The sequence below is a fragment of the Oncorhynchus kisutch genome, unplaced genomic scaffold, assembly GCF_002021735.2.
Source record: "Oncorhynchus kisutch isolate 150728-3 unplaced genomic scaffold, Okis_V2 Okis07a-Okis12b_hom, whole genome shotgun sequence".
In the NCBI taxonomy this organism is placed as follows: domain Eukaryota; kingdom Metazoa; phylum Chordata; class Actinopteri; order Salmoniformes; family Salmonidae; genus Oncorhynchus; species Oncorhynchus kisutch.
The window spans coordinates 14,586,591-14,607,105 of record NW_022261984.1 but is presented as its reverse complement, the minus strand read 5'-3'; the positions used below and the strand labels follow the sequence as shown (position 1 = coordinate 14,607,105).

At 50.1% G+C, this 20,515-nt stretch overlaps 1 protein-coding gene across 1 annotated transcript in view; it reads left to right on the top strand.

The window, feature by feature from the left end:
- Positions 1-250: 250 nt before the first annotated feature.
- LOC109887056 (ubiquitin-like modifier-activating enzyme 6) overlaps positions 251-20,515 on the top strand; it is a 62,204-nt gene continuing 41,939 nt past the window's right edge. Inside the window, exons 1-16 of the mRNA XM_031814609.1 lie at positions 251-359; positions 2,861-2,935; positions 4,260-4,354; positions 5,647-5,675; positions 7,539-7,633; positions 8,465-8,576; positions 8,676-8,756; positions 12,730-12,852; positions 12,932-13,055; positions 14,648-14,751; positions 16,769-16,831; positions 16,939-17,015; positions 17,753-17,819; positions 18,214-18,357; positions 18,681-18,748; positions 18,960-19,038. Coding sequence (XP_031670469.1) covers positions 337-359; positions 2,861-2,935; positions 4,260-4,354; positions 5,647-5,675; positions 7,539-7,633; positions 8,465-8,576; positions 8,676-8,756; positions 12,730-12,852; positions 12,932-13,055; positions 14,648-14,751; positions 16,769-16,831; positions 16,939-17,015; positions 17,753-17,819; positions 18,214-18,357; positions 18,681-18,748; positions 18,960-19,038 — 1,359 coding nt within the window. The 5' untranslated portion in view covers positions 251-336. The remainder of the gene's footprint in view (positions 360-2,860; positions 2,936-4,259; positions 4,355-5,646; positions 5,676-7,538; positions 7,634-8,464; positions 8,577-8,675; positions 8,757-12,729; positions 12,853-12,931; positions 13,056-14,647; positions 14,752-16,768; positions 16,832-16,938; positions 17,016-17,752; positions 17,820-18,213; positions 18,358-18,680; positions 18,749-18,959; positions 19,039-20,515) is intronic.

Genomic DNA, 20,515 nt, shown 5'->3' with positions numbered 1-20,515 from the left:
ACTGGGCAGATGAACTTTGGCTGTTTGAACAGTGTCTCTGTTTTCTTCTAAAAATGTAAAATGTGTCTTGCAGGCTTTCAATAGGACCAATGATACTATGCACCATGATGCCTGCACTTAATATGGAATCTGGTCAAAATAAATAGTCCGCCATGCCAAAGACTCCCGACAGAAAGAACAAATCACTTGTCTGGATTTATTATTTCTTTAATAATCTATCAAATAAATATAATTTAAACGTGAACCTTGTCATGTGATCTGGGTAACCCGGAACAGTTTGATGTGTGTGTGTTTTTTTTTAGCTGAACACAACCCTTCATTCGTAACAACAACTCAATGAACCTATCGTACACCGACAGGTAAGATATTTCGTCTCTGAATGACGATTTTAAAGCGCATTTTTCGTAACATTCACAAATACCATTATGGACATCCCGTATCTGCAACCATAGGGAGATGTGTGCTTGATAAGTCATGACTTTTCAAGTCTATGGAGGGTTTTTTGCACTGACCCGGCATCAGGCAGTATCAATCAATCAATAAAATGTATTTATAAAGCCTTTCGTTTTTTTTTTTACATCAGCCGATGTACACAAAGTGTTTTTACAGAAACCCAGCCGAAAACCCCCCAAAACAGCAAGCAATGCAGATGTAGAAATCTAGCTAGTGCTAGCTAACGCCCTTCTGAGTAAACAGTCAATGCTAAGTTAGGTTAGCCATCGTTCCTAGCAAGATAAACACATAAGTTCGTTATTGACAAGGCTCTGAGAAGTTGTCAACCTCAAAATATGTAATATGGTACTACTACTAGTGTTACTGCTACTCTTATAACGTCCTCGCGTTATTGTAGCTAGCTACTAGTAGCTAACTGCAGATTTTGGGACCAGGAAGCTAGCTAGTTAGGAAGCCCATTAGCTAGTTAGGAAGCCCATTAGCTAGTTAGGAAGCCCATTAGCTAGTTAGGAAGCCCATTAGCTAGTTAGGAAGCCCATTAGCTAGTGAGGAGCCCATTAGCTAGTTAGGAAGCCCATTAGCTAGTTAGGAAGCCCATTAGCTAGTTAGGAAGCCCATTAGCTAGTTAGGAAGCCCATTAGTTAGGGAGGAAGCCCATTAGTTAGGGAGCAAACACATTAGCTAGTTAGCCCATTAGCTAGTTAGGAATCCCATTAGCAAGTTGGCAAGCCCATTAGCTAGTTAGCAAGCCCATTAGCTAGTTAGCAAGCCCATTAGCAAGTTGGCAAGCCCATTAGCTAGTTAGCAAGCCCATTAGCTAGTTAGCAAGCCCATTAGTTAGTTAGCAATACTGTTTATTTACCTAGCTAACTTTACTCAGTTAACTTCATTTGGGGTGGTGATGCAGCTAGATAAATACTTTTCGCTCACTAAACAGAAAGCTTGATGTTGCTAGCTAAGTCGGAAAACCCGTTGGACAGCTGAGTATCATCATATAGTGAGTGGATTGTTCTGTAGCTATTGCTGCACATCAGGATATCCCGGGGTGACAACATCGTGTTATCAGATGTTACACAGACAAAGCTAGTGAAAATAATGTATTCAAGAATAACGTAACACAGGTATACCTCCTCTTTTATCTCACCTGTAAGGACAGAACAGTTTCCTTTTTAATCCTGGTCCCCAGAGACCCACCCACAGGGGGTGTAGGCTTTTGTTTACAGCCCAGCACTAACACACCTGATAAACCAACTCGATGGCTGAATGAAAAGTTGATCCATTGTATCAGGATTCTAAAGTACTGGGTTGGAATGAAAGTCTGCACATCCAGTCTATGGGTGCGTCACAATTGTATGTCCTTATTTGTAAAGTGTGCACTACGTCCCACAAACTCCTCTGAAAGGAGTGGGTTGGTGGAGGAGAGTAGAGGTTGACCTCTAGAGGAGAGAGAGTCTCTTATTCCTGTCATTTACATACAAAGCAGTGAAGGGAATTGTACAAGTGCACATTTTGGGAGGAAGGAGAGATAATTGGGACGTAGCCCCCTCTGTGTCCTCAGGACTAGGGTGTAGAACAGTGGCGTAGACTAAGGTTTCCCAAACTGGGTCCTGAGGCCCCTCTCTGGGTCCTGGGGGTCCACTCTGGGTCCTGGGGGGTCCACTCTGGGGCCCACTCTGGGTCCTGGGGGGTCCACTCTGGGGCCCACTCTGGGTCCTGGGGGGTCCACTCTGGGGCCCACTCTGGGTCCTGGGGGGTCCACTCTGGGGCCCACTCTGGGTCCTGGGGGGTCCACTCTGGGGCCCACTCTGGGTCCTGGGATCCACTCTGGGACCCACTCTGGTTCCTGGGATCCACTCTGTGTCCTGGGGGCCCACTCTGGGTCCTGAGGCCCCACTCTGGGTCCTGGGATCCACTCTGGGTCCTGAGGCCCCACTCTGGTTCCTGGGTTCCACTCTGGGTCCTGGGGTTCCACTCTGGGTCCTGGGGTCCCACTCTGGGTCCTGGGGTTCCACTCTGGTTCCTGGGTTCCACTCTGGGTCCTGAGGCCCCACTCTGGGTCCTGGGATCCACTCTGGGTCCTGGGGGCCCACTCTGGTTCCTGGGTTCCACTCTGGTTCCTGGGGTTCCACTCTGGTTCCTGGGGTTCCACTCTGGGTCCTGGGGTCCCACTCTGGGTCCTGAGGCCCCACTCTGGGTCCTGGGATCCACTCTGGGTCCTGGGGTCCCCCCTGGTTGCAGGTTTTTGCCCTAGCACTACACAGCTGATTTAAATAACCAACTCTTCATCAAGCTTTGATCATTTGAATCAGATGTGTAGTGTTAGGGGCCCGGGGGAGCCAGGACAGAGTTCATATAACCCTGACATCAGAAGGACTCCTCCATGATCTCTCTCTCTCTCAATATCCAGTGCTTCTAGGACCAGTGAGTTTTCCCCTCCCGAGATGTCAGCTGACTCCATGGAGATTGATGACTCCCTGTACAGGTAAATCCTGTACCTCCTATTATCACTGAACACTATTAAGTACAATGACTTACCAGTAATAGTTCCAACAAAACATGTTCTATGTGTTTACTGACTCACAACAACATCATTTGATCTTCCCTGCCTCCCTCCCTCTTCACTGCCCCCTCCCTCTTCCCTGTCTCCCTCCCTCTTCCCTGCCTCCCTCCCTCTTCCCTGCCTCCCTCCCTCTTCCCTGCCTCCCTCCCTCTTCCCTGCCTCCCTCCCTCTTCCCTGCCTCCCTCCCTCTTCACTGCCTCCCTCCCCCTCTTCACTGCCTCCCTCCCCCCTCTCTCCCTAATCGTTCTCTCTGCCTCCCTCGCCCCTCTCTCCCTGCCTCCCCCTCTCCCTGCCTCCCCCTCTTCCCTGCCTCCCTCCCCCTCTCCCTGCCTCTCCCTCTTCCCTGCCCCCCCCTCTCTCCTTAATCCCTCTCCCTGCCTCCCTCTCCCTCCCTAACACCCCCATCCTCCCTCCCTCTCTTCCCTAACCCCCCATCCCTAACCCCATCCTCCCTCTCCCTCCCTCCCTAACCCCCCATCCTCCCTCCCTCTCTCCACTCTCCCTAACCCCCATCCACCCTCACCCCTCCTCCCTAACCCCCATCCTCCCTCACCCCCATCCCTAACCCCATCCTCCCTCTCCCTCCCTCCCTAACCCCCCATCCTCCCTCACCCCTCCTCCCTAACCCCCCATCCCTGCCTCCCTCTCCCTCCCTAACACCCCCATCCTCCCTCCCTCTCTTCCCTAACCCCCCATCCCTAACCCCATCCTCCCTCTCCCTCCCTCCCTAACCCCCCATCCTCCCTCCCTCTCTCCCCTCTCCCTAACCCCCATCCACCCTCACCCCTCCTCCCTAACCCCCATCCTCCCTCACCCCCCATCCCTAACCCCATCCTCCCTCTCCCTCCCTCCCTAACCCCCCATCCTCCCTCACCCCTCCTCCCTAACCCCCCATCCTCCCTCACCCCTCCTCCCTAACCCCCATCCTCCCTCACCCCCCCATCCCTAACCCCATCCTCCCTCTCCCTCCCTCCCTAACCCCCCGTCCTCCCTCTCTCTCTCCCTAACCCCCCATCCTCTCTCTCTCTCCTTCCCTCCCTAACCCCCATCCTCCCTCACCCCTCCTCCCTAACCCCCATCCTCCCTCACCCCCCCTCCCTAACCCCCATCCTCTCTCTCTCTCTCTCTCTCCTTCCCTCCCTAACCCCCCATCCTCCCTCTCTCTCCCTAACCCCCCATCCTCCCTCTCCCTCCCTAAACCCTCTCCCTCCCTAACCCTCTCACTCCCTAAACCCCCTCCCTCCAGTCGTCAGAGGTATGTCCTGGGGGACAGTGCTATGCAGCAGATGGCTCAGTCTTCTGTCTTCCTCAGTGGAATGGGAGGACTGGGAGTGGAGATCGGTAGGTGGCAGACGCATCAAATAACACATAGCATTACGTGACATTACATGACATAGCATTACATAATGTGACATTACATGACATAGCATTACATTATGTGACATTACATGACATAGCATCACGGTACATGCCAGAACATGCTATTAAGTGACATGACATAGCATTACATTATGTGACATTACATGACATAGCATTACATTATGTGACATTACATGACATAGCATTACATTATGTGACATTACATGACATAGCATTACATTATGTGACATTACATGACATAGCATTACATTACGTGACATAGCATCACGGTACATGCCAGAACATGATATTAAGTGACATGACATAGCATTACATTATGTGACATTACATGACATAGCATTACATTATGTGACATTACATGACATAGCATTACATTATGTGACATTACATGACATAGCATTACATTACGTGACATAGCATCACGGTACATGCCAGAACATGATATTAAGTGACATGACATAGCATTACATTATGTGACATTACATGACATAGCATTACATTATGTGACATTACATGACATAGCATTACATTATGTGACATTACATGACATAGCATTACATTATGTGACATTACATGACATAGCATTACATTATGTGACATTACATGACATAGCATCACGGTACATGCCAGAACATGCTATTAAGTGACATGACATAGCATTACATTATGTGATATTACATGACATAGCATTACATTATGTGACATTACATGACATAGCATTACATTATGTGACATTACATTACATGACATAGCATTACATTACGTGACATTACATGACATAGCATTACATTATGTGACATTACATGACATAACATTACATTATGTGACATTACATGACATAGCATTACATTATGTGACATTACATGACATAGCATTACATTACGTGACATTACATGACATAGCATCACGGTACATGCCAGAACATGCCACTAAGTGACATGACATAGCATGACGGTACATGCCATTAAGTGACATGACATAGCATGACGGTACATGCCATTATGCGACATGACATAGCATGACAGTACATGCCATTAAGCGACATGACATAGCATGATGGTACATGCATTAAGCAACATGACATAGCATCACAGAACATGCCATTAAGTGACATGACATAGCATGACGGAACATGCCAGAACATGCCATTAAGTGACATGACATAGCGTTCAGTGAGTGTTTACAGTATGTATTGTATCCGTGTATTTCCTGTCATGTGACCGACGTCAGTCGTCTCTGCCCTGTTTTCACAGCAAAGAACATCGTGTTGGCAGGTGTGAAGGTGAGTGAGATTTTAGGCTGCGGCCCAAATTGCACCCTATTCCCCATAAGTCTCTGGTCACTAGTAGTTCACTATATAGGGAATAGGGCCCTGGTCACTAGTAGTTCACTATATAGGGAATAGGGCTCTGGTCTATAGTAGTACCACTATATAGGGAATAGGGCTCTGGTCTATAGTAGTACCACTATATAGGGAATAGGGCCCTGGTCACTAGTAGTTCACTATATAGGGAATAGGGCTCTGGTCTATAGTAGTACCACTATATAGGGAATAGGGCTCTGGTCTATAGTAGTTCACTATATAGGGAATAGGGCTCTGGTCTATAGTAGTACCACTATATAGGGAATAGGGCTCTGGTCTATAGTAGTACCACTATATAGGGAATAGGGCTCTGGTCTATAGTAGTACCACTATATAGGGAATAGGGCTCTGGTCTATAGTAGTTCACTATATAGGGAATAGGGCTCTGGTCTATAGTAGTGCACTATATAGGGAATAGTGCTCTGGTCTATAGTAGTGCACTATATAGGGAATAGGGCTCTGGTCTATAGTAGTACCACTATATAGGGAATAGGGCTCTGGTCTATAGTAGTTCACTATATAGGGAATAGGGCTCTGGTCTATAGTAGTGCACTATATAGGGAATAGGGCTCTGGTCTATAGTAGTGCACTATATAGGGAATAGGGCTCTGGTCTATAGTAGTGCACTATATAGGGAATAGGGCTCTGGTCTATAGTAGTGCACTATATAGGGAATAGGGCTCTGGTCTATAGTAGAACCACTATATAGGGAATAGGGCTCTGGTCTATAGTAATTCACTATATAGGGAATAGGGCTCTGGTCTATAGTAGTACCACTATATAGGGAATAGGGCTCTGGTCTATAGTAGTACCACTATATAGGGAATAGGGCTCTGGTCTATAGTAGTACCACTATATAGGGTATAGGGCTCTGGTCACTAGTAGTGCACTATATAGGGAATAGGGCTCTGGTCTATAGTAGTACCACTATATAGGGAATAGGGCTCTGGTCTATAGTAGTACCACTATATAGGGAATAGGGCTCTGGTCTATAGTAGAACCACTATATAGGGAATAGGGCTCTGGTCTATAGTAGAACCACTATATAGGGAATAGGGCTCTGGTCTATAGTAGAACCACTATATAGGAAATAGGGCCCTGGTCTATAGTAGTACCACTATATAGGGAATAGGGCTCTGGTCTATAGTAGTACCACTATATAGGGAATAGGGCTCTGGTCACTAGTAGTTCACTATATAGGGAATAGGGCCCTGGTCTATAGTAGTACCACTATATAGGGAATAGGGCTCTAGTCACTAGTAGTTCACTATATAGGGAATAGGGCCCTGGTCACTAGTAGTTCACTATATAGGGAATAGGGCCCTGGTCTATAGTAGTACCACTATATAGGGAATAGGGCTCTGGTCTATAGTAGTACCACTATATAGGGAATAGGGCTCTGGTCTATAGTAGTACCACTATATAGGGCTCTGGTCTATAGTAGTACCACTATATAGGGAATAGGGCTCTGGTCTATAGTAGATTCACTATATAGGGAATAGGGCTCTGGTCTATAGTAGTACCACTATATAGGGAATAGGGCTCTGGTCACTAGTAGTTCACTATATAGGGAATAGGGCCCTGGTCTATAGTAGTACCACTATATAGGGAATAGGGCTCTGGTCACTAGTAGTACCACTATATAGGGAATAGGGCCCTGGTCATCATGTTTCATGAGAGTGAAATGGATTTCATTAGGGGGACCTGGCTTTATTGATGTGTGTCTGTGTCTGTGTCTGTGTCTGTGTGTGTGTGTGTGTGTGTGTGTGTGTGTGTGTTTAGGTGTTGACGCTGCATGACACTAAGCAGTGTGAGACGTGGGACTTGGGCTCCAACTTCTTCCTCAGACAGGACGATGTGCTGACTCAGAGGAACAGGTGAGACCAGACCTCTCTGTCTGCAGTTACGTCAAGGAACGCCCATCAGCGTGACGTCACTGCGCGACACGCCCATTGTCTTTGCCAGCTGTAGCGTATTGCTCTGAGGTCAGGCTGCTTGTTGCGTCATCAGCATTTGTGGCTTCTCGGTAAAACAGGAAACAGGAAACGGGGGGTCGGGACACAATCCCCTAACTTTCCCCAAAAATACCCAGGTTTTCACTGTTAGGTTTAATGCTTTGAATTGGTATTTATCTCTCTCTCTCTCTCTCTCTGTCTCTCTCTCTCTCTGTCTCTCTCTCTCTCTCTGTCTCTCTCTCTCTCTCTCTCTCTCTCTCTCTCTCTCTGTCTCTCTCTCTCTCTCTGTCTCTGTCTCTGTCTCTCTCTCTCTCTCTCTCTCTCTCTCTCTCTCTCTCTCTGTCTCTCTCTCTCTCTCTCTGTCTCTCTCTCTCTCTCTCTCTGTCTCTCTCTCTCTCTCTCTCTCTGTCTCTCTCTCTCTCTCTCTGTCTCTCTCTCTCTCTCTGTCTCTCTCTCTCTCTCTCTCTCTCTCTCTCTCTCTCTCTGTCTCTGTCTCTCTGTCTCTGTCTCTGTCTCTGTCTCTGTCTCTCTCTCTCTCTCTGTCTCTGTCTCTCTCTCTCTGTCTCTCTCTCTCTCTCTCTCTCTCTCTCTCTCTCTCTGTCTCTCTCTCTCTCTGTCTCTCTCTCTGTCTCTCTCTCTCTGTCTCTGTCTCTTTCTGTCTGTCTCTCTGTCTCTTTCTGTCTCTCTCTCTGTCTCTCTATCTCTCTCTGTCTCTCTCTGTCTCTCTGTCTCTCTCTCTCTCTTCTCTCCCAGGGCTGTGGCGGTCCATCCCAGGGTAGCGGAGTTAAACCCTTATGTCCATGTGGACACGTCCTCCTCCTCTCTCGACCTCTCCACTGACCTCTGCTTCCTCAAGAGGTACCAGGTGAGAGAGAGAGACACACAGACACACACAGACACACACACACGCGGCTTGTTGATGAGTGGTTCTGCTGTCCTTGACTGTCCTTGTTGTGTTGTCCAGTGTGTGATCCTGACTGAGGCCAGGCTGAGTCTCCAGAAGAAAATCAATGACTTCTGTCACTTCCATCAGCCTCCAATCAGGGTAAGACCTCTAGAGACCCTCCTATTAGGGTGAGACCTTTAGAGACCCTCCTATCAGGGTAAGACCTTTAGAGACCCTCCTATCAGGGTCAGACCTCTAGAGACCCTCCTATCAGGGTAAGACCTTTAGAGACCCTCCTATCAGGGTCAGACCTCTACATGTAGAGACCCTCCTATCAGGGTGAGACCTCTACATGTAGAGACCCTCCTATCAGGGTCAGACCTCTAGAGACCCTCCTATCAGGGTCAGACCTCTAGAGACCCTCCTATCAGGGTGAGACCTCTACATGTAGAGACCCTCCTATCAGGATCAGACCTCTACATATAGAGACCCTCCTATCAGGGTCAGACCTCTAGAGACCCTCCTATCAGGGTCAGACCTCTACATATAGAGACCCTCCTATCAGGGTAAGCCCTCTACATGTAGAGACCCTCCTATCAGGGTAAGACCTCTAGAGACCCTCCTATCAGGGTCAGACCTCTAGAGACCCTCCTATCAGGATCAGACCTCTACATATAGAGACCCTCCTATCAGGGTCAGACCTCTAGAGACCCTCCTATCATGGTCAGACCTCTAGAGACCCTCCTATCAGGGTGAGACCTCTACATGTAGAGACCCTCCTATCAGGATCAGACCTCTACATATAGAGACCCTCCTATCAGGGTCAGACCTCTAGAGACCCTCCTATCAGGGTCAGACCTCTAGAGACCCTCCTATCAGGATCAGACCTCTACATATAGAGACCCTCCTATCAGGATCAGACCTATAGAGACCCTCCTATCAGGGTCAGACCTCTACATATAGAGACCCTCCTATCAGGGTGAGACCTTTAGAGACCCTCCTATCAGGGTAAGACCTTTAGAGACCCTCCTATCAGGGTCAGACCTCTAGAGACCCTCCTATCAGGATCAGACCTCTAGAGACCCTCCTATCAGGGTGAGACCTCTAGAGACCCTCCTATCAGGGTGAGACCTCTACATATAGAGACCCTCCTATCAGGGTGAGACCTCTAGAGACCCTCCTATCAGGATCAGACCTCTACATATAGAGACCCTCCTATCAGGGTGAGACCTCTAGAGACCCTCCTATCAGGGTGAGACCTCTACACATAGAGACCCTCCTATTAGGGTGAGACCTCTAGAGACCCTCCTATCAGGATCAGACCTATAGAGACCCTCCTATCAGGGTGAGACCTTTAGAGACCCCCCTATCAGGATCAGACCTATAGAGACCCTCCTATCAGGGTAAGACTTTTAGAGACCCTCCTATCAGGGTGAGACATTTAGAGACCCTCCTATCAGGGTAAGACCTTTAGAGACCCTCCTATCAGGGTCAGACCTCTAGAGACCCTCCTATCAGGGTCAGACCTATAGAGACCATCCTATCAGGATCAGACCTCTACATGTAGAGACCCTCCTATCAGGGTCAGACCTCTACATATAGAGACCCTCCTATCAGGTGGAGACCTCTACATATAGAGACCCTCCTATCAGGGTGAGACCTCTAGAGACCCTCCTATCAGGGTGAGACCTCTACATATAGAGACCCTCCTATCAGGGTGAGACCTCTACATGTAGAGACCCTCCTATCAGGGTGAGACCTCTACATGTAGAGACCCTCCTATCAGGATCAGACCTATAGAGACCCTCCTATCAGGGTCAGACCTCTAGAGACCCTACTATCAGGGTCAGACCTCTAGAGACCCTCCTATCAGGGTGAGACCTCTACATATAGAGACCCTCCTATCAGGGTGAGACCTCTACATGTAGAGACCCTCCTATCAGGATCAGACCTCTAGAGACCCTCCTATCAGGGTGAGACCTCTACATATAGAGACCATCCTATCAGGCTAAGACCTCTAGAGAACCTCCTATCAGGGTGAGACCTCTAGAGACCCTCCTATCAGGGTCAGACCTATAGAGACCCTCCTATCAGGGTGAGACCTCTACATATAGAGACCCTCCTATCAGGCTAAGACCTCTAGAGACCCTCCTATTAGGGTGAGACCTCTAGAGACCCTCCTATCAGGGTCAGACCTATAGAGACCCTCCTATCAGGGTCAGACCTATAGAGACCCTCCTATCAGGGTCAGACCTATAGAGACCCTCCTATCAGGGTCAGACCTCTACATGTAGAGACCCTCCTATCAGGGTCAGACCTCTAGAGACCCTCCTATCAGGATCAGACCTCTACATGTAGAGACCCTCCTATCAGGGTCAGACCTCTAGAGACCCTCCTATTAGGGTGAGACCTCTAGAGACCCTCCTATCAGGGTCAGACCTCTAGAGACCCTCCTATCAGGGTGAGACCTCTACATATAGAGACCCTCCTATCAGGGTGAGACCTCTAGAGACCCTCCTATCAGGGTAAGACCTATAGAGACCCTCCTATCAGGGTCAGACCTCTACATGTAGAGACCCTCCTATCAGGGTCAGACCTCTAGAGACCCTCCTATCAGGATCAGACCTCTACATGTAGAGACCCTCCTATCAGGGTCAGACCTCTAGAGACCCTCCTATTAGGGTGAGACCTCTAGAGACCCTCCTATCAGGGTCAGACCTCTAGAGACCCTCCTATCAGGGTGAGACCTCTACATGTAGAGACCCTCCTATCAGGGTCAGACCTCTACATATAGAGACCCTCCTATCAGGGTAAGACCTCTAGAGACCCTCCTATCAGGGTAAGACCTCTACATATAGAGACCCTCCTATCAGGATCAGACCTATAGAGACCCTCCTATCAGGGTGAGACCTCTAGAGACTCTCCTATCAGGATCAGACCTCTACATATAGAGACCCTCCTATCAGGGTGAGACCTCTACATGTAGAGACCCTCCTATCAGGGTCAGACCTCTACATATAGAGACCCTCCTATCAGGGTGAGACCTCTAGAGACCCTCCTATCAGGGTAAGACCTCTACATATAGAGACCCTCCTATCAGGATCAGACCTCTAGAGACCCTCCTATCAGGGTGAGACCTCTAGAGACCCTCCTATCAGGGTGAGACCTCTAGAGACCATCCTATCAGGATCAGACCTCTACATATAGAGACCCTCCTATCAGGGTGAGACCTCTACATATAGAGACCCTCCTACCTGGTCTGGTGCACTATATAGGGAATAGAGCCCTGGTCTGGTGCACTATATAGGGAATAGAGCCCTGGTCTGGTGCACTATATAGGGAATAGAGCCCTGGTCTGGTGCACTATATAGGGAATAGATCCCTGGTCAATGGTGCACTATATAGGGAATAGGGCCCTGGTCTGGTGCACTATATAGGGAATAGAGCCCTGGTCTGGTGCACTATATAGGGAATATGGCCCTGGTCTGGTGCACTATATAGGGAATAGAGCCCTGGTCTGGTGCACTATATAGGGAATAGGGCCCTGGTCTGGTGCACTATATAGGGAATAGAGTGCAATTTGGGCAGTGCCCTGAGAGGCTGCGTCCCAATCATGTCCTTCCACCTGAAGTGATTTGATTGGTGGAGGGAGTTTCCGTTTACCGGTCGTGTCCTATCAGATCCATGGAAGTTGAAGTGCACACGTGAGGAGACAGGAGAGATGATTTGGTCTGCGGCCTCGCCCCCCCCGCCCTCCGTTACCCCCCCGCCGCCGCTCTCTGTTCCCTTGCAGTGAGGAGACAGAGAGAGATGATTTGGTCTGCGGCCTCGCCCCCCCGCCCTCCGTTACCCCCCCGCCGCCGCTCTCTGTTCCCTTGCAGTGAGGAGACAGAGAGAGATGATTTGGTCTGCGGCCTCGCCCCCCGTTACCCCCACGCCGCCGCTCTCTGTTCCCTTGCAGTGAGGAGACAGAGAGAGATGATTTGGTCTGCGATCTCGCCCCCTGTTACCCCCCCGCCGCCGCTCTCTGTTCCCTTGCAGTGAGGAGACAGAGAGAGATGATTTGGTCTGCGGCCTCGTCCCCCCGCCCCCCCCCAGGAACTAAAAGCATGTCGTCTCTGTTCCCTTGCAGTTCATTGGATGTGACGCGTATGGGATCTGTGTGAGAGTGTTCTGTGACTTCGGGGACCAGTTTGAGGTGTCGGACCCCACTGGAGAGGAAGCCAAGGAGATGTTTATCCAGAACATCACACAGGTACACACACACACACACACACATACACACACACACACAAACACACCCTCCTCTCTGACCTCTAACCTCTGATCTGTAGGGTAACCCAGGGGTGGTAACCTGTATGGACAGCAGGACCCACGGCCTCCAGACTGGACAGAGTGTTCTCTTCAGAGAGGTCAACGGCATGGACACACTCAACGGCACCGCGCGACAGGTCACAGGTACTGATACGACAGTCCTATGACAGGTCACAGGTCCTGATACGACAGTCCTATGACAGGTCACAGCTACTGATACGACAGGCCTATGACAGGTCACAGGTCCTGATACGACAGTCCTATGACAGGTCACAGCTACTGATACGACAGGCTTATGACAGGTCACAGGTCCTGATACGACAGTCCTATGACAGGTCACAGGTCCTGATACGACAGTCCTATGACAGGTCACAGGTCCTGATACGACAGTCCTATGACAGGTCACAGGTACTGATACGACAGTCCTATGACAGGTCACAGGTACTGATACGACAGTCCTATGACAGGTCACAGGTCCTGATACGACAGTCATATGACAGGTCACAAGTACTGATACGACAGTCCTATGACAGGTCACAGGTACTGATACGACAGGCTTATGACAGGTCACAGGTACTGATACGACAGTCATATGACAGGTCACAGGTACTGATACGACAGTCCTATGACAGGTCACAGCTACTGATACGACAGGCCTATGACAGGTCACAGGTGCTGATACGACAGTCCTATGACAGGTCACAGGTCCTGATACGACAGTCCTATGACAGGTCACAGGTCCTGATACGACAGTCCTATGACAGGTCACAGGTACTGATAGGACAGTCCTATGACAGGTCACTGCTACTGATACGACAGTCCTATGACAGGTCACAGGTACTGATACGACAGTCCTATGACAGGTCACAGGTCCTGATACGACAGGCTTATGACAGGTCACATGTGCTGATACGACAGTCCTATGACAGGTCACAGGTACTGATAGGACAGTCCTATGACAGGTCACTGCTACTGATACGACAGTCCTATGACAGGTCACAGCTACTGATACGACAGTCCTATGACAGGTCACAGGTCCTGATACGACAGGCTTATGACAGGTCACATGTGCTGATACGACAGTCCTATGACAGGTCACAGGTACTGATACGACAGTCCTATGACAGGTCACAGCTACTGATACGACAGTCCTATGACAGGTCACAGGTCCTGATACGACAGGCTTATGACAGGTCACATGTGCTGATACGACAGTCCTATGACAGGTCACAGGTACTGATACGACAGTCCTATGACAGGTCACAGCTACTGATACGACAGTCCTATGACAGGTCACAGGTACTGAGACGACAGTCCTATGACAGGTCACAGGTCCTGAGACGACAGTCCTATGACAGGTCACAGGTGCTGATACGACAGTCCTATGACAGGTCACATGTACTGATACGACAGTCCTATGACAGGTCACAGGTACTGATACGACAGGCTTATGACAGGTCACAGGTACTGATATGACAGTCTTGTCACAGGTACTGATACGACAGGCTTATGATAGGTCACAGGTACTGATACGACAGTCCTATGACAGGTCACAGGTCCTGATACGACAGTCCTATGACAGGTCACAGGTCCTGATACGACAGTCCTATGACAGGTCACAGGTACTGATACGACAGTCCTATGACAGGTCACAGGTACTGATACGACAGTCCTATGACAGGTCACGGGCAGGAGAAGGTTGTATCACTGTTGATAATAATGTGTGTCTGTGTCAGTCCTCTCTCCCTACAGTTTCGCCGTAGGGGACACGTCGTGTCTGCAGCCCTATGCACACGGAGGCTTCTTCCTGCTGGTCAAAACCCCCAGAACGTACAGCTTCGTAAGTAACACAACCACAACACGACCGCAGTACGACCACAACACGACCGCAGTACGACCACAACACGACCGCAGTACGACCACAACACGACCGCAGTACAACCACAACACGACCGCAGTACGACCACAACACGACCGCAGTACGACCACAACACGGCCGCAGTACGACCACAACACGACCGCAGTACGACCACAACACGACCGCAGTACGACCACAACACGACCGCAGTACGACCACAACACGACCGCTCATACGGTGCCGCCATACTGCCTCATACTGCATCATACTGCCTCATACTGCCGTCATACTGCCTCATACGGCGTCATACTGCCTCATACTGGGTCATACTGCCATCATACTGCCTCATACTGCCGTCATACTGCGTCATACTGCCTCATACGGCGTCATACTGCCTCATACTGCCGTCATACTGCCTCATACGGCGTCATACTGCCTCATACGGTGTCATACTGCGTCATACGGTGTCATACTGCCTTATACTGCGTCATACTGCCTCATACTGCCGTCATACTGCCTCATACGGCGTCATACTGCCTCATACTGCCGTCATACTGCCTCATACGGCGTCATACTGTGTCATACTGCCTCATACTGCATCATACTGCCTCATACTGCCTCATACGGTGTGATACTGCCTCATACTGCCGTCATACTGCCTCATACGGTGTCATACTGCCTCATACTGCTCCATACTGCGTCATACTGCCTCATACGGTGTCATACTGCCTCATACTGCGTCATACGGCGTCATACTGTCTCATACTGCGTCATACTGCCTCATACGGCGTCATACTGTCTCATACTGCCTCATGCTGCGTCATACGGTGTCATACTGCGTCATACGGTGTCATACTGCCTCATACTGCCTCATACTGCTTCGTACTTTCTCATACTGCCTCATACTGTGTCATACTGCCTCATACTGCGTCGTACTTTCTCATACTGCCTCATACTGCGTCATACGGGGCGGCAGGGTAGCCTGGTGGTTAGAGCGTTGGACTAGTAACCGAAAGGTTGCTAGTTCAAACCCCCGAGCTGACAAGGTACAGAATCTGTCGTTCTGCCCCTGAACAAGTCAGTTAACCCACTGTTCTTAGGCCGTCATTGAAAATAAGAATTTGTTCTTAACTGACTTGCCTAGTAAAATAAAGGTACATTTAAATTTAAATACTACGTCGTACTGCCTCATACTACGTCGTACTGCCTCATACTACGTCGTACTGCCTCATACTACGTCGTACTGCCTCATACTACGTCGTACTGCCTCATACTACGTCGTACTGCCTCATACTACGTCGTACTGCCTCATACTACGTCGTACTGCCTCATACTACGTCGTACTGCCTCATACGGTGTCATACTGTCTCATACTGTGGCATACTGCCGTCATACTGCCTCATACGGTGTCATACTGCCTCATACAGTGTCATACTGCCTCATACGGTGTCATACTGTCTCATACTGTGGCATACTGCCGTCATACTGCCTCATACGGTGTCATACTGCCTCATACTGTGGCATACTGCCGTCATACTGCCTCATACGGTGTCATACTGCCTCATACAGTGTCATACTGTCTCATACTGTGGCACCAAAAGACAGACTGTCTCGTAATGAAACACACACCAAAAGACAGTTTGCAGTGGACTTTTCCTTAAACATCCCTGTCCGTGTGTCTCTGTCCGTGTGTCTCTGTCCGCATGTCTCTGTGTCTCTGTCTCTGTCCGTGTCTCTGTCCGTGTCCCTGTCCGTGTCTCTCTGTCCCTGTCCGTGTCTCTCTGTCCCTGTCCGTGTCTCTCTGTCCCTGTCCGTGTCTCTCTGTCCCTGTCCGTGTCTCTCTGTCCGTGTCTCTCTGTCCGTGTCTCTGTCCGTGTCTCTGTCCGTGTCTCTGTCCGTGTGTCTCTGTCCGTGTCTCTGTCCGTGTCTCTGTCCGTGTCTCTGGCCGTGTCTCTGTCCGTGTCTCTGTCCATGTGTCTCTGTCCGTGTGTCTCTTCAGGAGACGATGGAGCAGCAGCTGTCTGAGCCTCAGGTCCTGACTCCCGACTTCAGCAAACCAGAGGTGAGAGGTCATAGGTCAGCTCCGGTGTGCTGTGTGTTTGATCTGCTGTGTGTTGGAGCCGTCTCTGAGCAGTTTCCTGTTTTGTCCATTGTGAATGTGTCCCTCAGGCCCCGCTGCAGATCCACGCCGCCATGCTGGCTCTTGATGCCTTCCAGGAGCAACACAACAGACTGCCCAATATTGGGTAACACAACCCTCTAGTCCCTACCCTCTACCCTCTAGTCCCTACTCCCTAGCCCCTCCCCCCAAGCCCCTACTTCCTGTATAGCTGGTTGGTCCCTAGCCCCTACTTCCTCTATAGCTGGTTGGTCCCTAGCCCCTACTTCCTGTATAGCTGGTTGGTCCCTAGCCCCTACTTCCTGTATAGCTGGTTGGTCCCTAGCCCCTACTTCCTGTATAGCTGGTTGGTCCCTAGCCCCTACTTCCTCTATAGCTGGTTGGTCCCTAGCCCCTACTTCCTGTATAGCTGGTTGGTCCCTAGCCCCTACTTCCTGTATAGCTGGTCGGTCCCTAGCCCCTACTTCCTCTATAGCTGGTTGGTCCCTAGCCGCTACTTCCTCTATAGCTGGTTGGTCCCTAGCCCTACTTCCTGTATAGCTGGTTGGTCCCTAGCCCCTACTTCCTCTATAGCTGGTTGGTCCCTAGCCCCTACTTCCTGTATAGCTGGTTGGTCCCTAGCCCCTACTTCCTGTATAGCTGGTTGGTCCCTAGCCCCTACTTCCTCTATAGCTGGTTGGTCCCTAGCCCCTACTTCCTGTATAGCTGGTTGGTCCCTAGCCCCTACTTCCTGTATAGCTGGTTGGTCCCTAGCCGCTACTTCCTGTATAGCTGGTTGGTCCCTAGCCCCTACTTCCTGTATAGCTGGTTGGTCCCTAGCCCCTACTTCCTGTAAAGCTGGTTGTGATTTGTTGGTTTCTCCAGGTGCTGTCAGGATGCGGAGGTTCTGGTCAAACTAACAGAGGAAGTCAACCACACCTTGACAAACAGAGTGAGTGTTTCATCTACACATACTCTTGTACGTATCAGCACACACACACACTCATGACACTCCTGTCCTCCCCTCTCTCCTCTCTCTCTCCTCTCTCCTCTCCTCTCCCGTCCTCCGCTCTCTCCCGTTCTCCCGTTCTCCCGTTCTCCCGTTCTCCCGTTCTCCCGTTCTCCCGTTCTCCCGTTCTCCCGTTCTCCCGTTCTCCTCTCCTCTCCTCTCCTCTCCTCTCCTCTCCTCTCCTCTCCTCTCCTCTACCTCTCCCTCTCCCGTCCTCTCCTCTCTCCCATCCTCCGCTCTCACCATCCCTCCTCTCCCTCTCCCTCTCCCTCTCCCTCTCCCTCTCCCTCTCCCTCTCCCTCTCCCTCTCCCTCTCCCTCTCCCTCTCCCTCTCCAGGCTCCAGTGAATAGTGAGTTGGTGCGTTGTCTCTCCAGAACGGCGCAGGGTTCTCTCCCTCCATTGGCTGCGGCGGTGGGGGGCATTGCCAGTCAGGAGGTCCTCAAGGCCCTCACAGGGAAGTTTGCCCCACTACAGCAATGGGTAGGTCAACCCACAGAGGTGAGGAGATCTGATTGGTTGTTTGGGTAGGTCATTTATTTTTCTGGTGTTAGAATTCTAATACTGTAGTCTCTCTCTGTCTCTCTCTTTCTGTCTCTGTCTCTCTCTCTCTCTCTCCCCTCTCTGTCTCTCTCTTTCTGTCTCTCTCTGTCTATCTCTCTCTCTCTCTCTCTCCCCCCCTCTCTCCCCTTCTCCCCTCCCCTCTCTCTCTACATTCTCTGTCCTCTCTCTCTCCTCCTCTTGTCCTCTCTCGTCTCGCTCTCTCTCTGTCCTCTCCTCCTCTCTTCTCTCTCCTCTCTTTCTAGTTCTATCTAGATGCCATAGAGGTAGTGAAACCACTACTGTCTCTATCAGCAGAGGAGTTTAGCCCCAGGTAAAACAAACACACACACACACACACACACACACACACACACACACACACACACACACACACACACACACACACACACACACACACACACACACACACACACACACACAGAACACGACAAAGAATCTGAAACGCATAAAGATACGTGTGTGTGTGTGTGTGTGTGTGTGTGTGTGTGTGTGTGTGTGTGTGTGTGTGTGTGTGTGTGTAGGGGTGATCGGTACGACGGACTGAGGGCCTGCATCGGGGAGACCATGTGTCTGGAACTCCACAAGCTGAGAGTCTTTATGGTGACAACCCACACTGCAACAACCCACGCTGTTACAACCCACTACTGTCTCAACCCACGCTGTCCCAACCCACTACTGTCTCAACCCACGCTGTTACAACCCACGCTGTTACAGCCCACGCCGTTACAACCCACACTGTTACAACCCACGCTGTTACAACCCACACTATAACAACCCACACTGTTACAACCCACACTATAACAACCCACACTAAAACAACCCACACTGTTACAACCCACTACTGTCTCAACCCACGCTGTTACAGCCCACGCCGTTACAACCCACACTGTTACAGCCCACACCGTTACAACCCACTACTGTCTCAACCCACGCTGTTACAACCCACTACTGTCTCAACCCACGCTGTCTCAACCCACGCTGTTACAACCCACGCTGTTACAGCCCACGCCGTTACAACCCACACTGTTACAACCCACGCTGTTACAACCCACGCTGATACAACCCACACTGTTACAGCCCACACTGTTACAACCCACACTGTTACAACCCACACTGTTACAACCCACGCTGTTACAACCCACGCTGTTACAACCCACGCTATCACAGCCCACACTGCTACAACCCACGCTGCTACAACCCACGCTGTTACAACCCACGCTGTTACAACCCACGCTGTCAAAACCCACACTGTGGCAACCCACACTGTCTCAACCCACATGTATCAGTACCCACACTAATACAGGGGTCCCCAAACCTTGCCTTTGATCCAAGGTCTGAACATGTGACCATCTGAAAACAAGTGTTGCTTTGATGGTCTTTCCCAAATCAGTGGGTCAGTCTTTGGACAGTTTAGCTGAAGGAAGGAAGGAAGGAAGGAAGGAAGGAAGGATGGTTTGAAGGGACTGAGGGTGTAGTTGATGACAGTTTACCTGAAGGAAGGAAGGATCGAAGGATGGTTTGAAGGTACTGAGGGTGTAGTTGATGACAGTTTACCTGAAGGAAGGAAGGATGGTTTGAAGGGACTGAGGGTGTAGTTGATGACAGTTTACCTGAAGGAAGGAAGGAAGGAAGGATGGTTTGAAGGGACTGAGGGTGTAGTTGATGACAGTTTACCTGAAGGAAGGAAGGATGGAAGGATGGTTTGAAGGTACTGAGGGTGTAGTTGATGACAGTTTACCTGAAGGAAGGATGGAAGGATGGTTTGAAGGGACTGAGGGTGTAGTTGATGACAGTTTACCTGAAGGAAGGAAGGATGGTTTGAAGGGACTGAGGGTGTAGTTGATGACAGTTTACCTGAAGGAAGGAGGGAAGGAAGGAAGGATGGTTTGAAGGGACTGAGGGTGTAGTTGATGACAGTTTACCTGAAGGAAGGAAGGAAGGAAGGAAGGAAGGATGGTTTGAAGGGACTGAGGGTGTAGTTGATGACAGTACCGGAAGGAAGGATGGTTTGAAGGGACTGAGGGTGTAGTTGATGACAGTTTACCTGAAGGAAGGAAGGAAGGTTTGAAGGGACTGA